General features: G+C 33.5%; 1 protein-coding gene across 5 annotated transcripts in view; it reads left to right on the top strand.

Annotated features, from left to right (window-relative positions):
• Positions 1 to 23,938, top strand: part of LOC140047426 (FK506-binding protein 15-like) — an 85,283-nt gene extending 61,345 nt beyond the window's left edge. For 3 of the 5 annotated variants that reach the window (XM_072092454.1, XM_072092450.1, XM_072092451.1), the window contains exons 15-32: positions 976 to 1,200; positions 4,201 to 4,397; positions 4,979 to 5,020; positions 7,266 to 7,368; positions 9,130 to 9,301; positions 12,827 to 12,963; positions 13,224 to 13,307; positions 13,622 to 13,645; positions 14,176 to 14,238; positions 14,665 to 14,817; positions 15,323 to 15,415; positions 15,544 to 15,672; positions 15,979 to 16,086; positions 19,709 to 19,838; positions 20,298 to 20,522; positions 20,756 to 21,260; positions 21,564 to 21,666; positions 21,992 to 23,938. In XM_072092454.1, the coding sequence (XP_071948555.1) occupies positions 976 to 1,200; positions 4,201 to 4,397; positions 4,979 to 5,020; positions 7,266 to 7,368; positions 9,130 to 9,301; positions 12,827 to 12,963; positions 13,224 to 13,307; positions 13,622 to 13,645; positions 14,176 to 14,238; positions 14,665 to 14,817; positions 15,323 to 15,415; positions 15,544 to 15,672; positions 15,979 to 16,086; positions 19,709 to 19,838; positions 20,298 to 20,522; positions 20,756 to 21,260; positions 21,564 to 21,666; positions 21,992 to 22,057 (2,559 nt within the window). In that variant the 3' untranslated portion in view covers positions 22,058 to 23,938. The remainder of the gene's footprint in view (positions 1 to 975; positions 1,201 to 4,200; positions 4,398 to 4,978; positions 5,021 to 7,265; positions 7,369 to 9,129; positions 9,302 to 12,826; positions 12,964 to 13,223; positions 13,308 to 13,621; positions 13,646 to 14,175; positions 14,239 to 14,664; positions 14,818 to 15,322; positions 15,416 to 15,543; positions 15,673 to 15,978; positions 16,087 to 19,708; positions 19,839 to 20,297; positions 20,523 to 20,755; positions 21,261 to 21,563; positions 21,667 to 21,991) is intronic. The other 2 variants (XM_072092452.1, XM_072092453.1) reach the window with 2 other exon arrangements.
• The last annotated feature ends 201 nt before the right edge of the window (positions 23,939 to 24,139 follow it).

Consider the following 24,139-nt stretch of genomic DNA (forward strand, 5'->3'; position numbering starts at 1 on the left):
ATGCCATATGTCCTGGTATACACAAATTTTGTGCTAGAAAAGACATCTTGAATAGATGAAAAACATTGAACCCAGTCAAGTGTAAAAAACCAAAATAACAACTTTACTGAACAAATATATTGAATTTGGTACAGAGTAGGACATTTACTTAAGCATCTTCTTTGCACGAATTTATGTACAGTTTATGTCCTAGTCATTGCAAAAAAAGCTTTCGTCATGTCAATATTATTTATTCATTCCTAAAATCTTTTTATAATCAGTTAGCCATTAACATCTCTGTACATGGACTCTACATGTGCATTTCATTTAGCCCTGCATACTTATTATACTTATGCATACAATTATTTTGTTGATAATATCATAATGATGCGGGTATAAGCCCACCAAACATAATAAAGTCATATCCACTTTAGGAAGGGGGTAGGGGAATGGGATTATACCCAAGGACCCAAACATGTAGTTGCAGATCATCAGAATTCGATCTATTATTTTGTTCATAAATTTTGTTATTTACATCACATGTGACAAAAAATCAGTTTTAGCATTGTTTTAAACTCCAGAAAATGATTTTTATAATTCTTTCTTTATTTTAATATTGATACAAATACTAACTAAGTAATGTAATATATATTTTTTCAAAGGAATATTGACTTTGAATTAACAAATTCAACCTAAGTCTGCAGCTACAGTATTTTAGTGATCAAACATTTTAAATCTCAGATCTTAAAAATTACTTGTTATACCCAAGTGTCTTCTTTTACATGACAAATGATCAGGAGTATAAACTGACCTTATACCATTTTGTGGGCTTATAACCATGTCAGGGTGGAAGGGATTGAAAATAATTTGAAATGAATATTTCGTATACATTTTAAAGGCAAAGATATGTACTCTTAACTTCCCAGACTCAAATCTCAAATCTCCTAATATTACATTTTACTATTAATACTTTTGACACACATATTCTTATCTCAGTATCCACAGGGCACTACCGCTTTCAGTTATCAGGGACAGACTCAACAATCCCAACCTAACCTTGTACAACCGGGTCAGTTCGGCACCGGTGTTTACCCTCAACCGTCATTGGTTCATACTGACCTCCAGTCGCCAGCCATCATCACAGAAACGCGGCAGTGTCACTCCGACATGAAGCTTGCTATCGGTCTGGTTTCAGAAAAAATTGACCGTCTATCCAATAAGGTAATTACACAGTGATTAATTACTTAGGTCAATTAACAGATGTGTCTAATTAATTTTACCCTTGACTTGAATTATTAATTCACTACTACTACTACTACTACTACTACTACTACTACTACTACTACTACTACTACTACTACTACTACTACTACTACTACTACTACTACTACTTGGTAAATACTTTGGATATGAGATTTTTGTTTAGTATCTTTTGTGCTATATTTTATATTAGCTGTCCAAAAAAACCTATAGTATTCGTGAAAACAATTTTATCTGGTTTCAATTTATAGCAAAAACTAAACTTGTCAAAATAGTTTCGTCTGGCTGATAGTATTCTAATTGTTAATTAAAATGTATTTTAATAACTAATAGTAATTAATTAAAGCATACAAAAAGTACTCAATATCATATGTATGCTAATTTAAAGTGTAGCCTGAATAAAATGGAAAAAAATATCAATTGCGAAACCAGTCCGGTTTCCTATGAATCACTGTTGAGCAGTTCTAAGTATTGCTAAATATTGCTAAATGAGGCGTGAACCATAAGCAAGCACTGTGAAATATAAAGACGATGAATGATTCAAGACTGATGTCTTAACCTCTGTCTACACTATCAAACCTTGTGACAAAAAATTGTGATATGCCCATATATGAACATGATGATATCATATCACTACCGTATTTGGTCATATCACTATCATATTTGGTCATATCACTACTACCATATTTGGGTACCTCACTCTTTTTTTTGTCAACTAGTTTGTTAGTGTAGACAGAGCTTTATAGTTATAACACTAGGCAAAAAATCATGTTTTAAATAGGGCCTAATTGTCAATGCTCGTTCTACATCACTGAATGAGTGGGCTCAATGATTTATTATCCTTAGTTACACTGGGGAAGAAGTCGTTTCAGATATAAAGATCCAGCATGTCTTTTGAAGACCAACAGGAATCCCTGATGCAATCAAATATTTGACTGACAGTCACAAAGCTGTTAGTAGTTTAAATCCGGGAAGAGTGAAATTAATTAAACTCTTTCCTGGTTTAAATTAATCATAATAATTGGACCCGTCAACTAAATTAATCCAAAACACAAGGGTTATCCCCTTTATTTGGAAATCTGTAAAATACTGGGACTTTTTTTAACTGCTTGTCAATGTCATCGTGGTTGATTGAGTGAAGGAACCGTGAAAATGTGTTGGTTTGTGTTACAAAGTGTCGATAAGACAATTTCTTATCTTTTAACATAAGATACTTAAAACCTCTTCCCTGCTTAAAACACTTCTTAACCAGCTTTTGAAAATAACTTCATTCACAACACTTGTTCTTCTTCACCTCTTCAAAACAAATTGGTGTTATTATCAATGTGGGCATTCACAATTTATATCCATTTTCCAGATAATTTATTCATTCAATTAAAAAAAAATTTAATTTCCTGTTTGGTTATAACTTATATTTTCCATCTATTATTATTAGGTTATATGCATGATATGCATATAACCTCTTGATTCTGTCAGAATCTTTATTTATTTATTTATTTATTTATTTATTTATTTATTTATTTATTTATTTATTTATTCTTTCCTTAGCACTATTTGTCCGTCAATTATCTTGGCATCGGTTTTATCTATCTAAGTCAATTTTTCAGAGTATATTCCTTATGGCCAGGAATCGATGTGGTTATGTTTTCACGGTGCGCAATCAAAAATTACGCGGTCTACGCGCGATTTAACGAAATCACGTTTGTAATCATATCTTCACAAACATGAATCACTTTTAAACAAAATTTGGTACTCATAAATTTCAGGTCATATTTCATCATATGGCAATACAATTACGTGCGTAGCGCATATAACGCATGCGTACGCGCGCTTAAAATGTTGAAAATTGTCAGAATTTATTTTCGATGAAATTAGAGTACGTTTCAGGCAATTTTAAGCGTTTAAAAAATTGCCATGAGTGCGCAGATTTTTGCACGCGCACTGCGCGTCAAACGTTAATGCGCACTGTTTGTGTCTGATTACTGTTGTATAACCTTTCTTTAATAATATCATCATATTTTATTCACTTTTCAACGCGAAACAGCGTTATACGAGCACGTCAAAAGTGACGGGCTACGCACGTGTAAGTTAACAAAATGGTGAAAATATGCTAAATTTTAAAATTAATATATATCGTTAGAATGCTCGGGAACACCTAATTTTTATTTAATTTTCTTGAAGTGTATGTATCATATGTATGATTTATTATGAAATTAGAAGAACAAAAGTTGATTAAGTCATCATTAATGGCATATTAAATTCAACAAAATTAATTTCGACAATCAAACAAATTATAACATTTTCTTAGGCCAAAATAACAAACTTAACGTTAACTTTCTTCCTTAAGAAGTTCATATATTAAAGTTAAAAGTATATAGTTTGACAGTGCATCATTTTTTTAAATTTTTAAAGATGTCATCATAGTAAAACATTATAATTCATTGCGGTATGTAATAATCTATCTGCACCAAAGTGGTTACTGCATAGTAAATACACGGAGGAATTTTTCTCCAAGTTTTAGTCAGTTGTGTATGGCTCGATGGTCTGTGCTCGTGTCAATGGCATTCAAGGTACCGAGTTCGAGTCTCACCTTGGGAAACGAAATAAGATTTTTTTTTTATTATCCGTATTGTTCAAATTTATTTCTTAGTGTATAGATTATACACATGATTTATAATGAAATCTAGATAAAAAGTTACTTTATGTCTTTTTTATTATGTAACAACAAATGCGGTTTATGACATTATACGCAGAGGGATCTTTGATCGGATTGTGATACCGGCTATGGTGTTCGCGTTAGCAAGGTCCTATCATATATTATAAATAATTAAAGATTCTGAGAAAATCAATCAATCAATATATCTTTTAAAAATCAATTATCTTTATTTAAATCAATGCATATAACCTATAATTCGTCATAGTGACGAATTAAATCTAGTCTATTTTTGTTATCCTATTCAGCTTGAGCACATCAACACAGACAGACATAAGAAAGAGTTAGAATCGGGACACGCTCATATGGAAGGTAGTATTCTAATGCAAAATATCCAAAGAATTGTCCAAGAGAATGAACGACTTCAGAAAGAACTATACGACAAGAACAACAAAATTGAAGTTCAAAATGATAAAATATCTGAACTACTTCAACGAAATCAAAAGTAAGTTGTTTTTTTAGGTTATTAGTGTATGTGTAAGCTTATTATATAAAAATTCTACCTTTTAGTTTGAGCCCACATTGGGAATAACCCCACCCTGGGGATAAGCCCACCCTGGGGAATAAGCCCACATGGGGAATAAGCCCACATGGGGAATAAGCCTACATGGGGAATAAGCCCACCCTGGGGAATAAGCCTACATGGGGAATAAGCCCACATGGGGAATAAGCCTACATGGGGAATAAGCCCACCTGGGGAATAAGCCCACCTGGGGAATAAGCCCACCCTGGGGAATAAGCCTACATGGGGAATAAGCCCACCCTGGGGTATGTTCTTACCTGCGGGTAAAAAGTCAACCCAAAATATGGAGCTATCCATGCAAAATTTATTTTAGTAAATATACCAATTATTTATTGGTCTTGTCAATATTGTATCAACAATTATAACACTATTACTAATATAGTTTAAAATTAAACCGTGACTATTTACCACTAGAAACTCGAATTAAAATAATATATTTTAATATTAAATTTATAGCTTAGGTTTGGTAGGAAATTAAAACAAATTATATAACTTATTTTCAGGCCAGACAGACCGTCATTTAAAGAAATGTTTGAAAAAAAGAAGTATGAAATAGTTGTTTGTAGGCATGTTATAATAAGAAACATTAACTAATAATTAATTTATCCTATTAAACAAATTTGTCCTTATTAGTTATTATTCTCTTCATTTTTTAAACCTGCATGTTCTTTAAAATTAAATTGATTTTGTGTGTTTAATGATTTGTTCATGAAACCTGGCATGTTTTTGAATGAATATATCAGTCATACATTTGTATGTACAGTAGATGTATGCAAAAAGTAGAGTATTCCTCTGCATATTAAAGTATTTCTGAAGATTCAACCAATCACACTGCGTCACCCAGACAGTCAATTGTTAAAGAGGCCATAAATCTAGTGGATCAATTTCCAGCGCACTAAGGACCATTAAGATATATTATAATGTATATTGGCCTATTGACAGAGTTGCGATATAGAAAATAGATTGTATTAAACATTTGCAGTTAATGTCACTAAAATGTATTAGATCTGTTTACACACAGGACAGTTATCTTGTTTGCTCTATTGATGCATGTATATGCAAAACCTTATGGACATTTGTATGCAGAAGATATTTCTGTTTCTCTTTCTGTTGATATTTTAAAAAATCTTCTGATTCTCTCTTCTGTTGCTTTTCAGTTGATCTGTCCGTTGATATCTTTGTTGATCTTTCTGTTGCTCTTTCTGTTGCTCCTCCTGTTGATCTCTCTGTTGCTCCTTCTGTTAATCTTTCTGTTGCTCTTTCCGTTGCTTTTTCTGTTTATCTCTCTGTTGATCTTCCTGTTAATCTTTCTGTTGCTCTTTCTGTTGCTCCTCCTGTTAATCTTTCTGTTAATCTTTCTGTTGCTCTTTCTGTTGCTCCTCCTGTTAATCTTTCTGTTAATCTTTCTGTTGCTCTTTCTGTTAATCTTTCTGTTGCTCTTTCTTTTGATTTTTCTGTTACCATTTATTATGTTGCTTGCTCTGATGCATGTTCAGTACTCAGAATAAAATTGGTTGAACATGGAATGGAATATCATTTTTAGGACTTTATCATTGTTTTTTGTTTTTTTATTTTATTGTATGCATCTTGTTTGAGTCTAGTATGCCTACATGGTTGTCAAATATTTTCAATTTCTTTATTTATTTACATCCTCTTCTATATACCCCTGTGATTTGCACAAGTCCCTTGGGCTTCGTTTGTAATATTCTTGATTAAAATGAATTATAAAATAATTACCTAAATTAATAATGAGCATATCTGGATTTACCAATATATTCTTTAAAACAATTAGTTGATGATAAGACTTTCTTAACCAGCAATGAATTTTGTTGTCTGATTTAAAATAAAGTATATAGAATATATTTATTTTTTCGTTGAACTCTTCCTTTGGGACACCCATACTTTAACACAGAGGACACCCCCATTAAGTGCACTCTTCCTTTGGGACACCCATACTTTAACACAGAGGACACCCCCATTAAGTGCACTCTTTCATCTGGACCAAATAGAGAAAATACATGTTTCAACATCTATTCAGGGTCACTTTAGGGAACAATTTTCATTTAAATATAGTTAATCAAATAAAATAATTACAAAATAAAAGTTGTTAACAGTATACTATGTGTAGGATAAATATCAAAGCTTAAGAGATATAATAACAGTTAAATAGACTGAAATCATGATGCTGATCAAATTGCTTAAATTAAACCTACACAATACTATAATGCTTGGATCTTAAAAACATTGTGCTTATTGGTGATTACCGTCAAAATGTTCAGAATGTAAGTTACTAACACAGTGAACTTTTAGCTATTGCATTTACATTATGTCACTCTATATAGGAAACACAGTAAACAGTAGAACGCCTATTCAGATGACACCCATGTTCTGGGGACACCCATATTAATAGAATACTTTCCTGTTAAACAATAAATGCCAACCATTATTCAGTGGACACCCATGTTCTGTGGACACCCATGTTCTGGGGACACCCATGTTCTGGGGACACCCATGTTCTGGGGACACCCATGTTCTGGGGACACCCATGTTCTGGGGACACCCATGTTCTGGGGACACCCATGTTCTGGGGACACCCATGTTCTGGGGACACCCATATTAAAAGAATACTTTCCTGTTAAACAAATGATAAACAATGAATGACAATCCTTATTCAGTGGATACCCTTATTGAAGGGACACCTTTGTTGGATTTCATTAATAGAGTTTCTACTGTATATAAATATATAATCCTCAACCTCCTAAATATTGAAATTTTTAAAAATGTTTTCAGATTTGTTGAGCAAAGCAATAGTCTGCTGGAGCAAAGAAATGATTCATACAAACAATCGTCCCATCAATCCCAATCAAGAGTGCTAGAACTCGAACATGAAAAAGTAAGTTGGTATTGCGTGAGTAAAATATTAGTTTGTGGTTAAAATCATATTAGCTTTGGTGGTACTTATACCAACTATAAATAGATGATCTACATGACAAGTTAATCCACTTAAATTCACTTCACAACTAGCCTAAAACAGGATTATGTTGTCCTTGCGACTTGAACACAATTCGGCTAGTTGCCAGTAATAATACCACTGATTTAAAGTGCTCTTGTATGATTGAAGGCGGTTGCACAGAATTGATGAATGGTAGAGAGTGCTGCCTGACAAGACATGGCCTTGGGAGAAAACATGTCAAAACATTTTAGCTGAATAGCCTATGTCGCTGCGGGTGCCATTATGTTCTCTAGTTTCTTCTAATAAATCAGTTTTTACAGTGTCTTCCACCCAGCTTATTTATACAGTACAGCTCTTGCCAACCACTCAAATGGAACTCTCTGGTTCTGAACCGCCTCAACCTCTTTCTAAGACAAACACAAATGTCCTTGAACATCTCATAGCTACAAAACATAAATATAACTGATAATCTGTCACTCTATATATTCTGTTTAATTTTAGTCTTCCATCTATCTTATTTTTCACCTAACTCGGTAATACAGTACAAATATATATATATCTCTGTCTGCCTAACCCAGCTAGCTTAGTACAAATCTTGCCACCCACCCATGTCTATCTCTGCAGCCTTCTCCCCTATTACCAAAAGACAAACAAAAATATCCCCTTCACTTACAGCAAAACAAACTGTATATGGATATATATTTAAATGTATAGTATAACGAAATTACTTGGTAATAAAGTGTATGTGTTATCAATCGTCCTGCATGTAATGAAGTAAATACTCTGAAATCGTCGAGGGAGGGTGCCTACTGTAGCCCTCTGATGGATTACTTCCCAAAGTTATTTAGCTCATTTGAGTCATCAGCGATAGTTGTGGCTATTTTTATGTAGTGTCCGCTCTTGATTACTGTTCTTATTTTCTGAATTGTCTCCTTTATAAAGTACAATGTCTTACTTATTTCCCATTCATGTTAATTCTTAATTCTGCAGACGTTTTTTTAGTACATATTTATTACAGCATGCAGTGTTGATTCTGTTGAGTCATTCTTATAATTGCTATTACACCCACGGCTGGGTACATAAATCATAGTTCTTATAATTATTATTACACCCACGGCTGGGTACATAAATCATAGTTCTTATAATTACTATTACACCCACGGCTGGGTACATAAATCATAGTTTGTTTGTTTGTTTGTTTGTTTGTTTGTTTGTTTTATCTTTATACTGGGTAACCTCTTCAGTCAAAGACTGATCTCCCAGAGGGCCCAGTTGGTGATCAGTGGCTGTGATGTACTAATACACCGGGGTAACCCCCTACTCATCTCGAAAGATGTACTAGGTTCTTTAAAGTGCACACGAGCAAGTTGTGTACACTGGACCTACGGTTTATAGTCCTTATCCGAGAAGACTCGTTCTACCACCAGAACCATGGAGTGAGTGAGCCTCGAACCCCTGCCGATGTTATGGCTAAGGGGACACCTTCGGGAACAAACAAAGTTTCCTCTTAAAAGGGGTGTCACCTGAACAGGGTTTGCCTGGACATAGAGTGTTAACAATTATTTTCCCTTGTTTGTTTCATGTGAAAATATTCTCTTAATAGGGATGTCTTGAATAAGTGTGTCACAAGGAGAGAAGTGGAGGGTTGTTTTGCTGTATGCTTGATTATTTTATTCAATATGTTTTGATTTTTTTTCAAAGAACCAAATGACAGCAGATCTTAGCAACACAACATCAAAAATTAGCAAACTTCAGCTGGAGCTAGCCAGCTGTCAGCAGAAAGAATCACAGCTAAGACAACACCTTATAACTATGCGTCACACATCAGATGACCACAAGAACGAGTTGGAAACGTTAAGAGCTCAGGCAATTGGTAAGAAAAAACAGACAGATAGTTTTTTTTCTTATTGAAAAAGTGGAACCCTTTATTTCTTGCTTTATTCTGCATTTTAATAGACATTGGTTAAAATGTGTTACATTTGTGTAATATTACATTACAGTAATTAATAAAAAAAGATTTCTAGTGCTCACTCCTGTACCACTACCAAATGTGCTCACTCCTGTACCACTACCAAATGTGCTCACTCCTGTACCACTACCAAATGTGCTCACTCCTGTACCACTACCAAATGTGCTCACTCCTGTACCACTACCAAATGTGCTCACTCCTGTACCACTACCAAATGTGCTCACTCCTGTACCACTACCAAATGTGCTCACTCCTGTACCACTACCAAATGTGCTCACTCCTGTACCAATACCAAATGTGCTCACTCCTGTACCACTACCAAATGTGCTCACTCCCGTACCACTACCAAATGTGCTCACTCCTGTACCACTACCAAATGTGCTCACTCCCGTACCACTACCAAATGTGCTCACTCCTGTACCAATACCAAATGTGCTCACTTCTGTACCACTACCAAATGTGCTCACTCCCGTACCACTACCAAATGTGCTCACTCCTGTACCAATACCAAATGTGCTCACTCCTGTACCACTACCAAATGTGCTCACTTCTGTACCACTACCAAATGTGCTCACTCCTGTACCACTACCAAATGTGCTCACTCCTGTACCACTACCAAATGTGCTCACTCCTGTACCAATACCAAATGTGCTCACTTCTGTACCACTACCAAATGTGCTCACTCCTGTACCATTACCAAATGTGCTCACTCCTGTACCACTACCAAATGTGCTCACTTCTGTACCACTACCAAATGTGCTCACTCCTGTACCACTACCAAATGTGCTCACTCCTATACCACTACCAAATGTGCTCACTCCTATACCACTACCAAATGTGCTCACTCCCGTACCACTACCAAATGTGCTCACTTCTGTACCACTACCAAATGTGCTCACACCTGTACCACTACCAAATGTGCTCACTCCTGTACCACTACCAAATGTGCTCACTCCCGTACCACTACCAAATGTGCTCACTCCTGTACCACTACCAAATGTGCTCACTCCTGTACCAATACCAAATGTGCTCACTCCTGTACCACTACCAAATGTGCTCACACCTGTACCACTACCAAATGTGCTCACTCCTGTACCACTACCAAATGTGCTCACTCCCGTACCACTACCAAATGTGCTCACTCCTGTACCACTACCAAATGTGCTCACTCCTGTACCACTACCAAATGTGCTCACTCCTGTACCACTACCAAATGTGCTCACTCCTGTACCACTACCAAATGTGCTCACTCCTGTACCACTACCAAATGTGCTCACTCCTATACCACTACCAAATGTGCTCACTCCTGTACCACTACCAAATGTGCTCACTCCTGTACCACTACCAAATGTGCTCACTCCTGTACCACTACCAAATGTGCTCACTCCCGTACCACTACCAAATGTGCTCACTTCTGTACCACTACCAAATGTGCTCACTCCTGTACCAATACCAAATGTGCTCACTCCTGTACCACTACCAAATGTGCTCACTCCTGTACCACTACCAAATGTGCTCACTCCTGTACCAATACCAAATGTGCTCACTCCTGTACCACTACCAAATGTGCTCACTCCTGTACCAATACCAAATGTGCTCACTCCCGTACCACTACCAAATGTGCTCACTTCTGTACCACTACCAAATGTGCTCACACCTGTACCACTACCAAATGTGCTCACTCCTGTACCACTACCAAATGTGCTCACTCCCGTACCACTACCAAATGTGCTCACTCCTGTACCACTACCAAATGTGCTCACTCCTGTACCAATACCAAATGTGCTCACTCCTGTACCACTACCAAATGTGCTCACACCTGTACCACTACCAAATGTGCTCACTCCTGTACCACTACCAAATGTGCTCACTCCCGTACCACTACCAAATGTGCTCACTCCTGTACCACTACCAAATGTGCTCACTCCTGTACCACTACCAAATGTGCTCACTCCTGTACCACTACCAAATGTGCTCACTCCTGTACCACTACCAAATGTGCTCACTCCTGTACCACTACCAAATGTGCTCACTCCTATACCACTACCAAATGTGCTCACTCCTGTACCACTACCAAATGTGCTCACTCCTGTACCACTACCAAATGTGCTCACTCCTGTACCACTACCAAATGTGCTCACTCCCGTACCACTACCAAATGTGCTCACTTCTGTACCACTACCAAATGTGCTCACTCCTGTACCAATACCAAATGTGCTCACTCCTGTACCACTACCAAATGTGCTCACTCCTGTACCACTACCAAATGTGCTCACTCCTGTACCACTACCAAATGTGCTCACTCCTGTACCACTACCAAATGTGCTCACTCCTGTACCACTACCAAATGTGCTCACTCCCGTACCACTACCAAATGTGCTCACTTCTGTACCACTACCAAATGTGCTCACTCCTGTACCAATACCAAATGTGCTCACTCCTGTACCACTACCAAATGTGCTCACTCCTGTACCACTACCAAATGTGCTCACTCCTGTACCACTACCAAATGTGCTCACTCCCGTACCACTACCAAATGTGCTCACTCCTGTACCACTACCAAATGTGCTCACTCCTGTACCACTACCAAATGTGCTCACTCCTGTACCACTACCAAATGTGCTCACTCCCGTACCACTACCAAATGTGCTCACTTCTGTACCACTACCAAATGTGCTCACTCCTGTACCACTACCAAATGTGCTCACTCCTGTACCACTACCAAATGTGCTCACTCCCGTACCACTACCAAATGTGCTCACTTCTGTACCACTACCAAATGTGCTCACTCCTGTACCAATACCAAATGTGCTCACTCCTGTACCACTACCAAATGTGCTCACTCCTGTACCACTACCAAATGTGCTCACTCCTGTACCACTACCAAATGTGCTCACTCCTGTACCACTACCAAATGTGCTCACTCCTGTACCACTACCAAATGTGCTCACTCCTGTACCACTACCAAATGTGCTCACACCTGTACCACTACCAAATGTGCTCACTCCTGTACCACTACCAAATGTGCTCACTCCTGTACCACTACCAAATGTGCTCACTCCTGTACCACTACCAAATGTGCTCACTCCTGTACCACTACCAAATGTGCTCAATGCGCTTTTAATTGCTTATAATTTACATTTGATTAAATACACAATCAAATTGTGTCTCACTGTAAGCCTTGGCAAACTTTTACTGATTGGTTTAACAAATCTAAGTTTGCAGACTCAGATAGGCAGTGGGTTGCAGAGTCGTGGAGAAGCTGTAGTGAAATTTAGCTCTACCACAATAGGAGTTGAATGACATAGGTTGATGGAGAGAATTAGCTTATCATCAGGTCTTTAAATTAAGTTTTTTTAAATCATGCTCATCACGTGTATAACCTTTTCTTTTTAATATCTATTATTATTTTTTTTCCCCATTGTACAGAGGATGAATTGAAAATTAAGGAATTAAGTAAAACAATTAAAGATGATAAGCAATTAAGAAAACAGATTGAAAACAGAGTGACTGTGCTGGAAGAAGAACTTGCTGACCTGAAAGCAGAAAGAGATAACTTACAGAAAGTATGTTAAAATACATTTTTAACTAATATACAAATAAGAAACATTTATAAGTGAATTTTTAATAATAATAATAATAATATTCTAATACAAAACATTTTCTGCCTTTGCCACATCATGGAAAGTGCCTGGCATTCCCATTTTTTACTAATAGTATATAGTTGTATATTTTTAACTTTTATAGTGCCCTCTATTGTTTGGATAATTGCATTTTTCAAATTTAGCACCTCTGAAATTGTAACATAAACTAATTTTTATCTCAGCATTTGTCCGAAAGAAAAAAGAAAGCTGTCTTAGAAAAGCAGAAGACAGAAGAAGAATTTGATGAACTTAAGAAAATGCATGAGGTTTGTTTTCTACTTTAAACATTATTATTGTTATATGCATGAAGGTATAAAACCTCCATGTTATTTGTATTCGTTGATCTGTTTCTTTTTTATTACACAAAATATTTTCACCCATAAAACATATTATATTTTTCTATACTGTTTATAATTGTGCCTCTTTTACTTTAACTTATGTTTGTATATTGATTGTAAACAAACGTTATCAGCCAATGGCTGCTGTTTTGTATATTTATTTTATACCTGAATAAATAAATATATGATATTAATTGATTCAACTGACTCAACTGTTTTGACTTTTTTATTTGATGTTTTAGAAAATTTCCAGAGCATACAGAAAGGTATTTTTGCCTTGCAAATGCATGTCTCTGAATTAAATAATATAAATTACGTCATTATTTTAAAATAAATGAATTTATCTAATGTGGCCCAATGGTGCACAGACAGGTTCTTCTTTATGCATGGACACAACATTCTTTTTAATCAGTTTCTTAAAATAACATATAATTTAACTATTCTATTTAAGAGATAATAGTAAATAATAATAGTAAAACTCTTAATAAACTATTGACTTTGAAAAAAATTCATAAAATGAAATTATTGAACATGCATTTTTAAAACTTTTGCAACCAAAATTCTTAAATTCTCAATTTCTTAAATTAACATAAAATTTAATTTTTCTATTTAAAAGAGAATGATAATGACTAATAAACTATTGGAATAAAATATAATTAATTAACATTAATTAATGCATTTTTTTAAATTTATTTATTGCAACACTTTTTTGTTAGAACAGTAGTTACAGTATACAAAATGGTTGGCATGACCTTAATAGATATAAAATGACTTTGAAAACTTTTTTTCCTTGAAGGAAGAGATAGAGACTTTGAAGACCAAGTTGAGGCACCAGAAAACATCCAAAGAAGTGGAACAGGTTAGTGCCACATTATTTGTGTTAATTGTTTTCTTTTCTTGTGTTCCTTTGCAGATAGAGTAAGAGTGACTTTTTACCACATCTAAATAAAATCTTTATAACTTCAGTATTTTTCTTTTTTTTCTGACATTGACATTTACACAGGTTGGCCTATTGGTCAATGAAGATTGATGATACATCATTACTTACACTACAGATACTAGAAATTCAAATTTCTAACAGACGACTCAAATCATTTAAAGAGAAAAAAAGATGCTCACCTTATTACTTTCCCATAATGCAACATGCTAGCAGCTTTGCAAAACAATACTATGCTATAAATAAACAATGTATTTTGCTAGATGGGTGATTATCCAGTTTTATTAATGCAATTTGTGAATAAACATTTATGTAAAATTGTGTTTTAACTATTTCTTTTCTTTACAGATTACACAAGCTGAGAAGGAAATTGAGAAGCAATGGCGAGATAAGTGCGATCGTCTTCTTGTACAGGCTAGAGAGAAACACGACAGGATGTACAATGAACTAAGGGAAGAAAAAGATGAGCTAGATAAACGACTCATTGCAACTGAACATAAGGTACTCTTTGGTTCATTACGTGTATCTCCAAAATGTAATCACCCCCACCTCCAGCTCTCCAAAATGTAATCACCCCCACCTCCAGCTCTTCTAAATGTAATCACCACACCTCCAGCTCTTCTAAATGTAATCACCCCCACCTCCAGCTCTTCTAAATGTAACCACCCCCACATCCAGCTCTCCAAAATGTAACCACCCCCACCTCCAGCTCTCCAAAATGTAATCACCCCCACCTCCAGCTCTCCAAAATGTATTCACCCCCACCTCCAGCTCTTCTAAATGTAATCACCCACACCTCCAGCTCTTCTAAATGTAACCACTCCCACCTCCAGCTCTTCTAAATGTAATCACCCCCACCTCCAGCTCTTCTAAATATAATCACCCCCACCTCCAGCTCTTCTAAATGTAGTCACCCTTACCTCCAGCTCTTCTAAACTTTTTTATCTTGAGTATTATTTTTTAAATAATGAACAGTAACTAAAATATTAATATTTTGCTTTGACAGTTGGCCATATTGAAATCATCACAGGGGGATGATGCCCAACAAATAGAACAGCTTAAAGAAGAAATTGATGAGATGAAAATATGGAAAGATAAGGTATGTCAGATTTTATGAAAAGTGCTTAAAAAAATAATCTTTTGTATTAAGTCACTGATTTTACTTATGTTTTCAAAATAATCTAAGTAATTATTTCTACATATTTTTTATACTTACCATGATTTCAGTATAACAGTCTCCATGGCAATGCTATGAGTATGAAAGAGCGTTATGAGTCACGTATACGTGAATTGATGCAGGATTTAGAAAGGTCATCATCGGTCACAAACAAACCACATGGCAGTGTCGTAGAAGAGGTAATTTACAATATTACTGGATTAATGTAAAGAATTGTATACAAATATGTTATCAATAATTTGCATAAGCACCTTATAATTTGAATAAGTTGTGTCACACCAAAATTAGTTTAGACCCAAATCAAATCCAACACAAGAATGAATTTTGGTCGCTATGTTTTTATACCAGAGAATTATATCAGAATATAGTCAGTAATTTACCCAAACCATATTTTTCTTGACAATAATTACCCAAACAAATTTTATTTAGCTTGGATATGCTACAGATTTAAAATAACTTTTCTTGAATTTTTTTCTCTCCTTTAGGTTAAGAAAATAATGAATAGCGTTTTTTACTCGTTAAGAGAGGAATTTGAGGAAGACCGCACATACAAGGGGTCAGAGGTATTGAGTACGATCATGAGTACTATTAAGGTGAGGGTAAAATGTATGTCAAAGGACAGTAGAGACTTTTTACTAAAGAAATAACGCATACATTTATACATATTTTGAATATATATATATAATGGATTAAGCGGGTTAAAACATAAATATTGTTTTTATATTTTTCCTTGATGATGAAAATATTATTTGTATAATAACGAATGAAATAGTGTTTATAATCTGTTTAATGTTTGCTTGATATGCTGGTGTATTTTGTAAAATCATAAGTTACATACATTCTCATAAATGAATAAAAGTGATGTATGAGAAATTTAGGTGTCATTTCCATCATATTGAAATGAAATAATCAATAAAAATTATAATGCTTCGAATTTGGAAATGACAGATGTGGTACATGTGTCAAAGGTCACATTTAACATTCTATAGTTAAAGGTTGTGATCCGACAAATTTTAATATATTCAAAATAATTGTGAGTTTTAATTGGTGAGAGATCAAGGTATATTCTGAGCATGCTCAGTTATGCATTCTCATTTGACAATTGATGGTTTGGTTTGGATAATAACATTTCAAAATTATATTTACTTTACTATCTGTTGATCCTAAAATTATAAAAAGAAAAATATATATAAATGATATAAATAGTTTTATATAATCAATGAAATATAAAAAATGGAGAAATGAAAATTATAAATAAATTCTTATAAATATCAATAAATAAATGTAAATACTATGATACAGTACACATAATCATATATAATACATAATTCATTCTAAACCTATCTCTCAATTAGAATTGTTTTATGTTGCAATGCTGTGTTTATTGTTTTAATTCAGCTCCACCGTTAAATAGAGCCGTCAAACTGTGAACGCATTAGTAAACTGTAAACGCATTAGTTGCAATGCTGTGTTTATTGTTTTAATTCAGCTCCACCGTTAAATAGAGCCGTCAAACTGTAAACGCATATGTTGCAATGCTGTGTTTATTGTTTTAATTCAGCTCCACCGTTAAATAGAGCCGTCAAACTGTAAACGCATTAGTTGCAATGCTGTGTTTATTGTTTTAATTCAGCTCCACCGTTAAATAGAGCCGTCAAACTGTAAACGCATATGTTGCAATGCTGTGTTTATTGTTTTAATTCAGCTCCACCGTTAAATAGAGCCGTCAAACTGTGAACGCATATGTTGCAATGCTGTGTTTATTGTTTTAATTCAGCTCCACCGTTAAATAGAGCCGTCAAACTGTAAACGCATTTGTTGCAATGCTGTGTTTATTGTTTTAATTCAGCTCTACCGTTAAATAGAGCTGTCAAACTGTAAATGCATTAGTTGCAATGCTGTGTTTATTGTTTTAATTCAGCTCCACTGTTAAATAGAGCTGTCAAACTGTAAACGCATTAGTTGCAATGCTGTGTTTATTGTTTTAATTCAGCTCCACTGTTAAATAGAGCTGTCAAACTGTAAACGCATTAGTTGCAATGCTGTGTTTATTGTTTTAATTCAGCTCCACCGTTAAATAGAGCTGTCAAACTGTAAATGCATTAGTTGCAATGCTGTGTTTATTGTTTTAATTCAGCTCCACTGTTAAATAGAGCTGTCAAACTGTAAACGCATTAGTTGCAATGCTGTGTTTATTGTTTTAATTCAGCTCCACTGTTAAATAGAGCTGTCAAACTGTAAACGCATTAGTTGCAATGCTGTGTTTATTGTTTTAATTCAGCTCCACCGTTAAATAGAGCCGTCAAACTGTAAATGCATGAAATATTCTCACCATTTTAACTCTTCATTCATTCATTATTTGTAATAGTATTTTTATTTGACAAATTTTCCCCCATGAATAGTTTTATCACCAAATAAAGAATTACTGAATAGTTACTATACATTTGCAAGTGTATGTAGCCTGTACTGTAGATGTGTATGCCACATTTAATGTTTTAATAATAATTATTTTTGATAAAATATTAAAATCATGAAATTATATATATGATATATGAGATTTTAAAAATGTATAGAAATATGTATTAACAACCTATAAATATTGCCTATTCAGAAAAATTGTAAATAGTTTTAAAAAGATTTCAATTTAGTATAAATTTTGTTTCAATGAAGCTATAATGATATTTTATATGAATAATTAAGATTGTATGCATGATGTGGATCTGGCTGGCAACCAATATTTTGGAAATAAATAATTATAAAATTTATATTGAAATTATTTGTTTCTCTGTTTTATGCAATGTCCTGACTAAATTGCATGTTTAATGGAGTTAATATTTTTAGATATAATTTTGTGAATAGAATTTCGGTTTTAATAACTACATCAGTTGAAAAAATGGTTTAAATTTGTTATTTCCTATTCAATTTAAGAACATTCAATTTAAGAACCGTGTTAAGTCTTATGTCCCATTGTTTTTCTTGAAGAAAAAAAAGATGCCATAAAAGTTTAAAATCCTTATTATGTATGTCTGAAACTGATTCTGTTTGTCAGTATTTCTAGTATTTCTATAAAAGGTTTGTTGTCAACACCCAATACTGTTTACAAAAGACAATTAACTTTAACATAACACTTAAATTGATATAAAATAATACTATTTATACATCGTGAGATCCATAATTTTGTGCCGTGAGGATGTGTTGTGTTCATCAGTCAAACTTGTATTTCTGTGTGTTTCTCTAAATTAGTAAGTGGTTTAGCATGAATATTCAGCATTTGTATGCATGTCATTTTTAGACTAAAATAGAAAAAAAGATTAATTTAAAATTATGAAATGTCTGCATGACACGTTAAAGTATAAAGTCAAAGCCTCACAGATTCTCAGAAACTGAGCTAAAGGGTCTCAGGTTATTTAAAAGACATTTTTAAAAGTAGACTTCCTAAAAAGGCCAGACATTTTGGCCCAACCTAACAGATTTGTTAAGAGTTGGCTTTATATACAATTGCATTCCATGTTGATGTTTGTATGAATGACCGTTTGTATGAATGTCCATTTGTTTGTTCTTGCATGGAGAATAAATAAGTTACGGGTTCTTGATACAAAAGAGTATACTGTTTAAGGTATACCATGGTTATATGCATGAATGTGTTGAATTGAATCCACAAAAATGTTCCATGTTAATCGGTTAAAGTACCTTTAAACAAGTTATAATTTTTTTTAATCAGTGCTATTTTCAGATTAAATTTCTTCTTTGTGGCTTACACAATTAGTGCTTTCATAGCAACTACCAATTGGCAATTGTTTCATATCAACTGATTTACAAATGTTAAATATCAAATTAATGGAATTTAATTTTCACTTAGGTTAATAGAGAATTTGTATCAGTACTAATATTGGATGTTTACCTAAAAGTGATTGCCTACAAATACAAATTAAGGAATGGTTTTTAAAACATGATATGATGCATTTTTCTTTTATAATACAATTCCGGTAATAATAGTACTGTATATTGATTTATCTTGTATTTATTTATTTTACACTGTAAAGTATGTTCTTAATTAATATAAATATAAAATATGTTGATAATAATAGCAATATTTGTATTGTAAAAATTGTTAAAAATTAAGATTTATTTTTAATTCTTGTGTGGCAGCTGCCTTATTTGAAAAAAAAAATTAACGTTATAATGTACTAATATAGGCATCTTTTTACATTATAGAATGTTACTTTAAAACTTGTGAAGGGAGAAACAGAGGAGGATAGTGAAGATGAGGATGAAGAGGAGGAGGAAGAAGAAGAAAGTGAAGGAGAAGATGAGATAGATGAAGAAGAAGAAAAAGATTCATCAGGTTGGTTTTCAGTCATTTTAGTATTTTATCTTTTTATCAGTGTTTTATACAATTTAGTAACTTTAGGTCTTCTATCAATCTAAAAATGGTAGCACTTGCTATTGTTCTATGCTAACAGTGAGGTGTTTGAATAATATCTGTTTTATCTATCTTAACTATAACAGTTTCAATTGGCGTACACATTGTTTTTGATATTTAAATTTTACCTACTGTATATGATGCACCTTTGTATACATTTTTGTAAACCCTGCCGTACATTTGTTTTAATCTGTGTTTTAATATACAAAAGGAGAGTGTGTATTTAAAGAAGAAATGTTGTACTTCTTTTATTTGAAGTTGCCATAACAAAGACATCAAGAATTACATGTCTTCGCCAGAACTTTTGCAGAAAGAAAAATGTCTGTAGACGAGACGCAGGTAGTCATGACTATGAAATTTATCATAAAATACATTTTACAGGTATTCAAAGACAATCTACTGACATGGTTTCAGCAAAGAAAGAGGAAGTGACACCAGTTGGAAAAGCTGCTGAACAGTCCCAGCAAACGACCTCACTCCCTGAGAATACTGAATGTAATGTCAATATGCCAGGCCTGTCTGAGGCTTTGGCAAATTTAGAGATCCAACAGAGGGAAGAAGAAACCGGAGGTGTAAGTGATCGTGTGGAGAAAGTAAAAAGCTCAGGTGAGATGGCTTTATCAGGAAATTCATTCTATTCATAATTATGAGAAAATGTATTTAATATCTGATGTATTAATAGATAACATATTTGTATTCTAGCAATCTTGTTTGGTAATTTAATTATCAATTTATGTTCTATGCAATATAGTATCTCTAGTTAAATTTTTGTATATATGTAGCAGACTGTATTCATAACATTAAACACAATACACATTGTATTTTCCTATATTTTATAGACAATTCAGAAGTTGTCAGTCCTGCAGTTAGGCAGCCATCTACACCTCCACCCTCTGCTGATGAAGAGTCTGATGATGATAATTCCTATCCAGTTGTTGAACCAACGATCAATAAAATTCCAGAGACTGTACCAGACCTTCCTGAAATAATAGAAGAGGAAGATGAAGAGGAAGAGGAGGATGAAGAGAAGGATGAAGAGAAAGAGGAGTTGGAAGAACAAATGGAAGACAAAAAAGATGAAGGTACTTCTGAAGACCAAGAGAAAGTTACCGTCACTGAATCTTCCGATTTCGAGACTAATGCCCTTCCAGATCAACTTCCTGATATTTCAACAGCTGAAGATAACCAGGAGAAGTCTGAAACAGATAATGACTTCTCTCCTGTGGAGAATCCCCCTGAGCTTCCACCAGACTCGCCACCAGAGCTTCCTCCTGAGCTTCCTCCAGAACTTCCTCCAGAATTCCCACCAGAGGATGAAAAGCCTAGAACTAAAACTTCAAGCAGGTACATATAACAATTCATTAGAATATTGAGGGCAAGAAATATCCCAGAGCAATATTGTCTGACATGTTGTGTCCTTGATAGGAAAGGAAATCGATATGTATGCAAGGTTTAGGTGAGCTTGGCCACTCCCCGAGTTTGCTCAGCCACGCTCAGATATAGCTCAGCCACTTTAGTTAGTTAGTTTTCTCAGTCCCTCTGTTTGCTCCAACACTCCCTGCATTTGCTCAACCACTCTGAGCTTTCTCAACCACTTTCTAAAGCCAAGCCAAGTTTAATGTATATATTTAACTTACTTTATTGTAGCATCTTTGATGATGACGACGAGGATGATAGTGATCTGTTTACAACACCTATTAAAAAGGTACAAAAGAAGCCTGTCGAGGATACCAATGATGACGATGATGATGTAAGTAAATCTCATTCATTATTGACACTTCCATCCACATACCAGGACTCAACACAAGGATGTAGATGCATCACAAGCAAGTTGACCAATCACAAGCGATATATCAGAAAATCTATTCTGTTGTGATTAGTAAGAAATATTTGCATTGCGCTAAATATTTGCATTGCGCTTGCTTCTGAATAATAATAATTTAAAAATGAAATGTTACTAGGTTTTTGTCAACCTCCCAATAATTCATATATTAACTTGTTTATATTATACTTGCAGAAATAAATCAAATTGATTTTGTCACATCTGACTAATATCTTCCATTTTGTTTTTTCAGCCGATGAAACGACCACCACCTCTGTTTGGAGAGGATGATGATGATTTAGATTGGTTGAACACTTAAACAATTCATTACATTCAAAACATCGACAAAGTTGAGGCTGTGTGCTCATTTAATAAATTTGTTTTCCAAGCAAAATCTATCTAAATTCTGACATGAAACATTATTGAATATTGGATAGTTTTTAATGCCTAAAACTTTTTTTTTACAATGAGTGCTGTATTAAGTTGATAATCACTTTACTAAATATTATATTGAGCATAAGCAATTTCAAATAAATTAGAGATTTGCAATACTAAATATAATAGTTAATGATGCATTCAGAATTGACTTTTTGGTGTAGTTTTATAAACATAATACTTACAAAATTCATATAAATAAAAGTGTTAATGAAAGTTTTGAGAAAGGGCCGATTACACAGTGGCAGTACCATAATTCTGAAAAAGAGACGTCCATTTTTTCCTTGTCAAAGGGCTCCGAACTGGCCCCTATTGACATCAGATGTTACTATTAAATTTTGATGAAATTAAATCAGTACTGTAACAGTAAAGTTTTTTTTCACTATGGTAAACAATTAGATGTATTTTTGTTTCTTTGGTTTATGGATAAGATCTTTGATTTTATAAATAGGATGTATTTCAGGTGAGATGTATTTTAACATTTATTAAATATAAACATAGACATTATAATATCAAATACAAAATTAAGCATTTTGTGGTATTCAACAATTTGATAAGACGATAGATAGATAATTAATTTGATTTAAAGGCTGAAATAAAAATTATATAATATAAAAGTATATTTTGTGTTATACAATTACAATTATAGTAGTTCTTGAAAAACTATTATTATCTCAAATAATTATGATTTATACTCAACTTCCCCCTTTAAACCTTGAAAGAGAAAAAAGTAAACCGATCGAAAAACAGTATCTTTTATATTATCTTATAGTATCTTATTATATATATCTACTTTTACAATATTAGGATGGAGTTATAAAAAACTGGAAATTCTTAAATTGGCCAAAATGTCTGATTTTTCAAGAATTTGGTTTTCAGAATGCAACTTAAAGATAATGAAAGAAATTGAGTTGGTTTATGTAACTTTTTGTAGTTTTCTAGGTATATCGTTATTTGACATGCTTTACTGTATCCATAACTGTCATTTTTTTAATGTTACAAAAATTATCATTCCAATTTTATATAGTTTACTTTGTGATTAATTATCATAGTTAATTGATTAACATAGAGTAGGTTTTGAAAAAAAGCTAAATTGATTTAATGTTTTGCTTTGTTAATAATGGTGCATCTAATGATATGGTCACATTGAGTGCTGCTACTTTCAGGTTTACACTCCAAAAACAACATTAATATATAGAATATTTGAAACTCAATTACTAAAATAAGTAAGCACTTTGTAGACTTAATATTTAGTGTAGACTAGAAATAGTACTGTAATACTTAACTGTCCTAAAAGAATAGTGTAAAAATTAGCATTCAATTGTATATAATTAAAAGTAAAGAAAAATATTTTAATTTGCCAATTCCTTAACATTATGCAATAATATTCTGTAAAAATTATTAATTATGAGCTGATATGACGTCCTCAAAGGTCGCCATTTAGGTAAAGGAATGGTTTGTATTTCAACACGGGTTATTATTTTAATTGATAAGTGTAATACATTGATAACGTATAATTGTATTTGCATTTACAATGCATGCATACTTATAGATGTGTAATCAAAATACAAAAACATGAATAATTTAGTTATATTTGCATATGCATGAGAATATGCAAATAATAAAGTAGAATATGTCTTATCTGTAAAATATGATTTATTAAATTAGTTTATCAAGTATGATTAACTCTTGATAATTATTGTATATGTAATTTTATTATGGAAAAATAATGTTTAAAAAAAAGGAATCAAATATATTTGTTTGTTTGTGTGTATCATAAATGTTATCGTTTTATTTAAATACAGTACCATATTTATTCGGGGAAGGGGTTTATTTTTTTGGGTGTAATAAACATGTATAATGAAAATACACCTAGATATGAAAAAAATTTATTCAATTCAGAATCAATCAATTCTACTACAAATAGAAATATGTTGTAATAGCTGCAATATTGTGTGTATCGAGT

This window comes from Antedon mediterranea, chromosome 4 (assembly GCF_964355755.1).
Source record: "Antedon mediterranea chromosome 4, ecAntMedi1.1, whole genome shotgun sequence".
Taxonomy (NCBI): Eukaryota; Metazoa; Echinodermata; class Crinoidea; order Comatulida; family Antedonidae; genus Antedon; species Antedon mediterranea.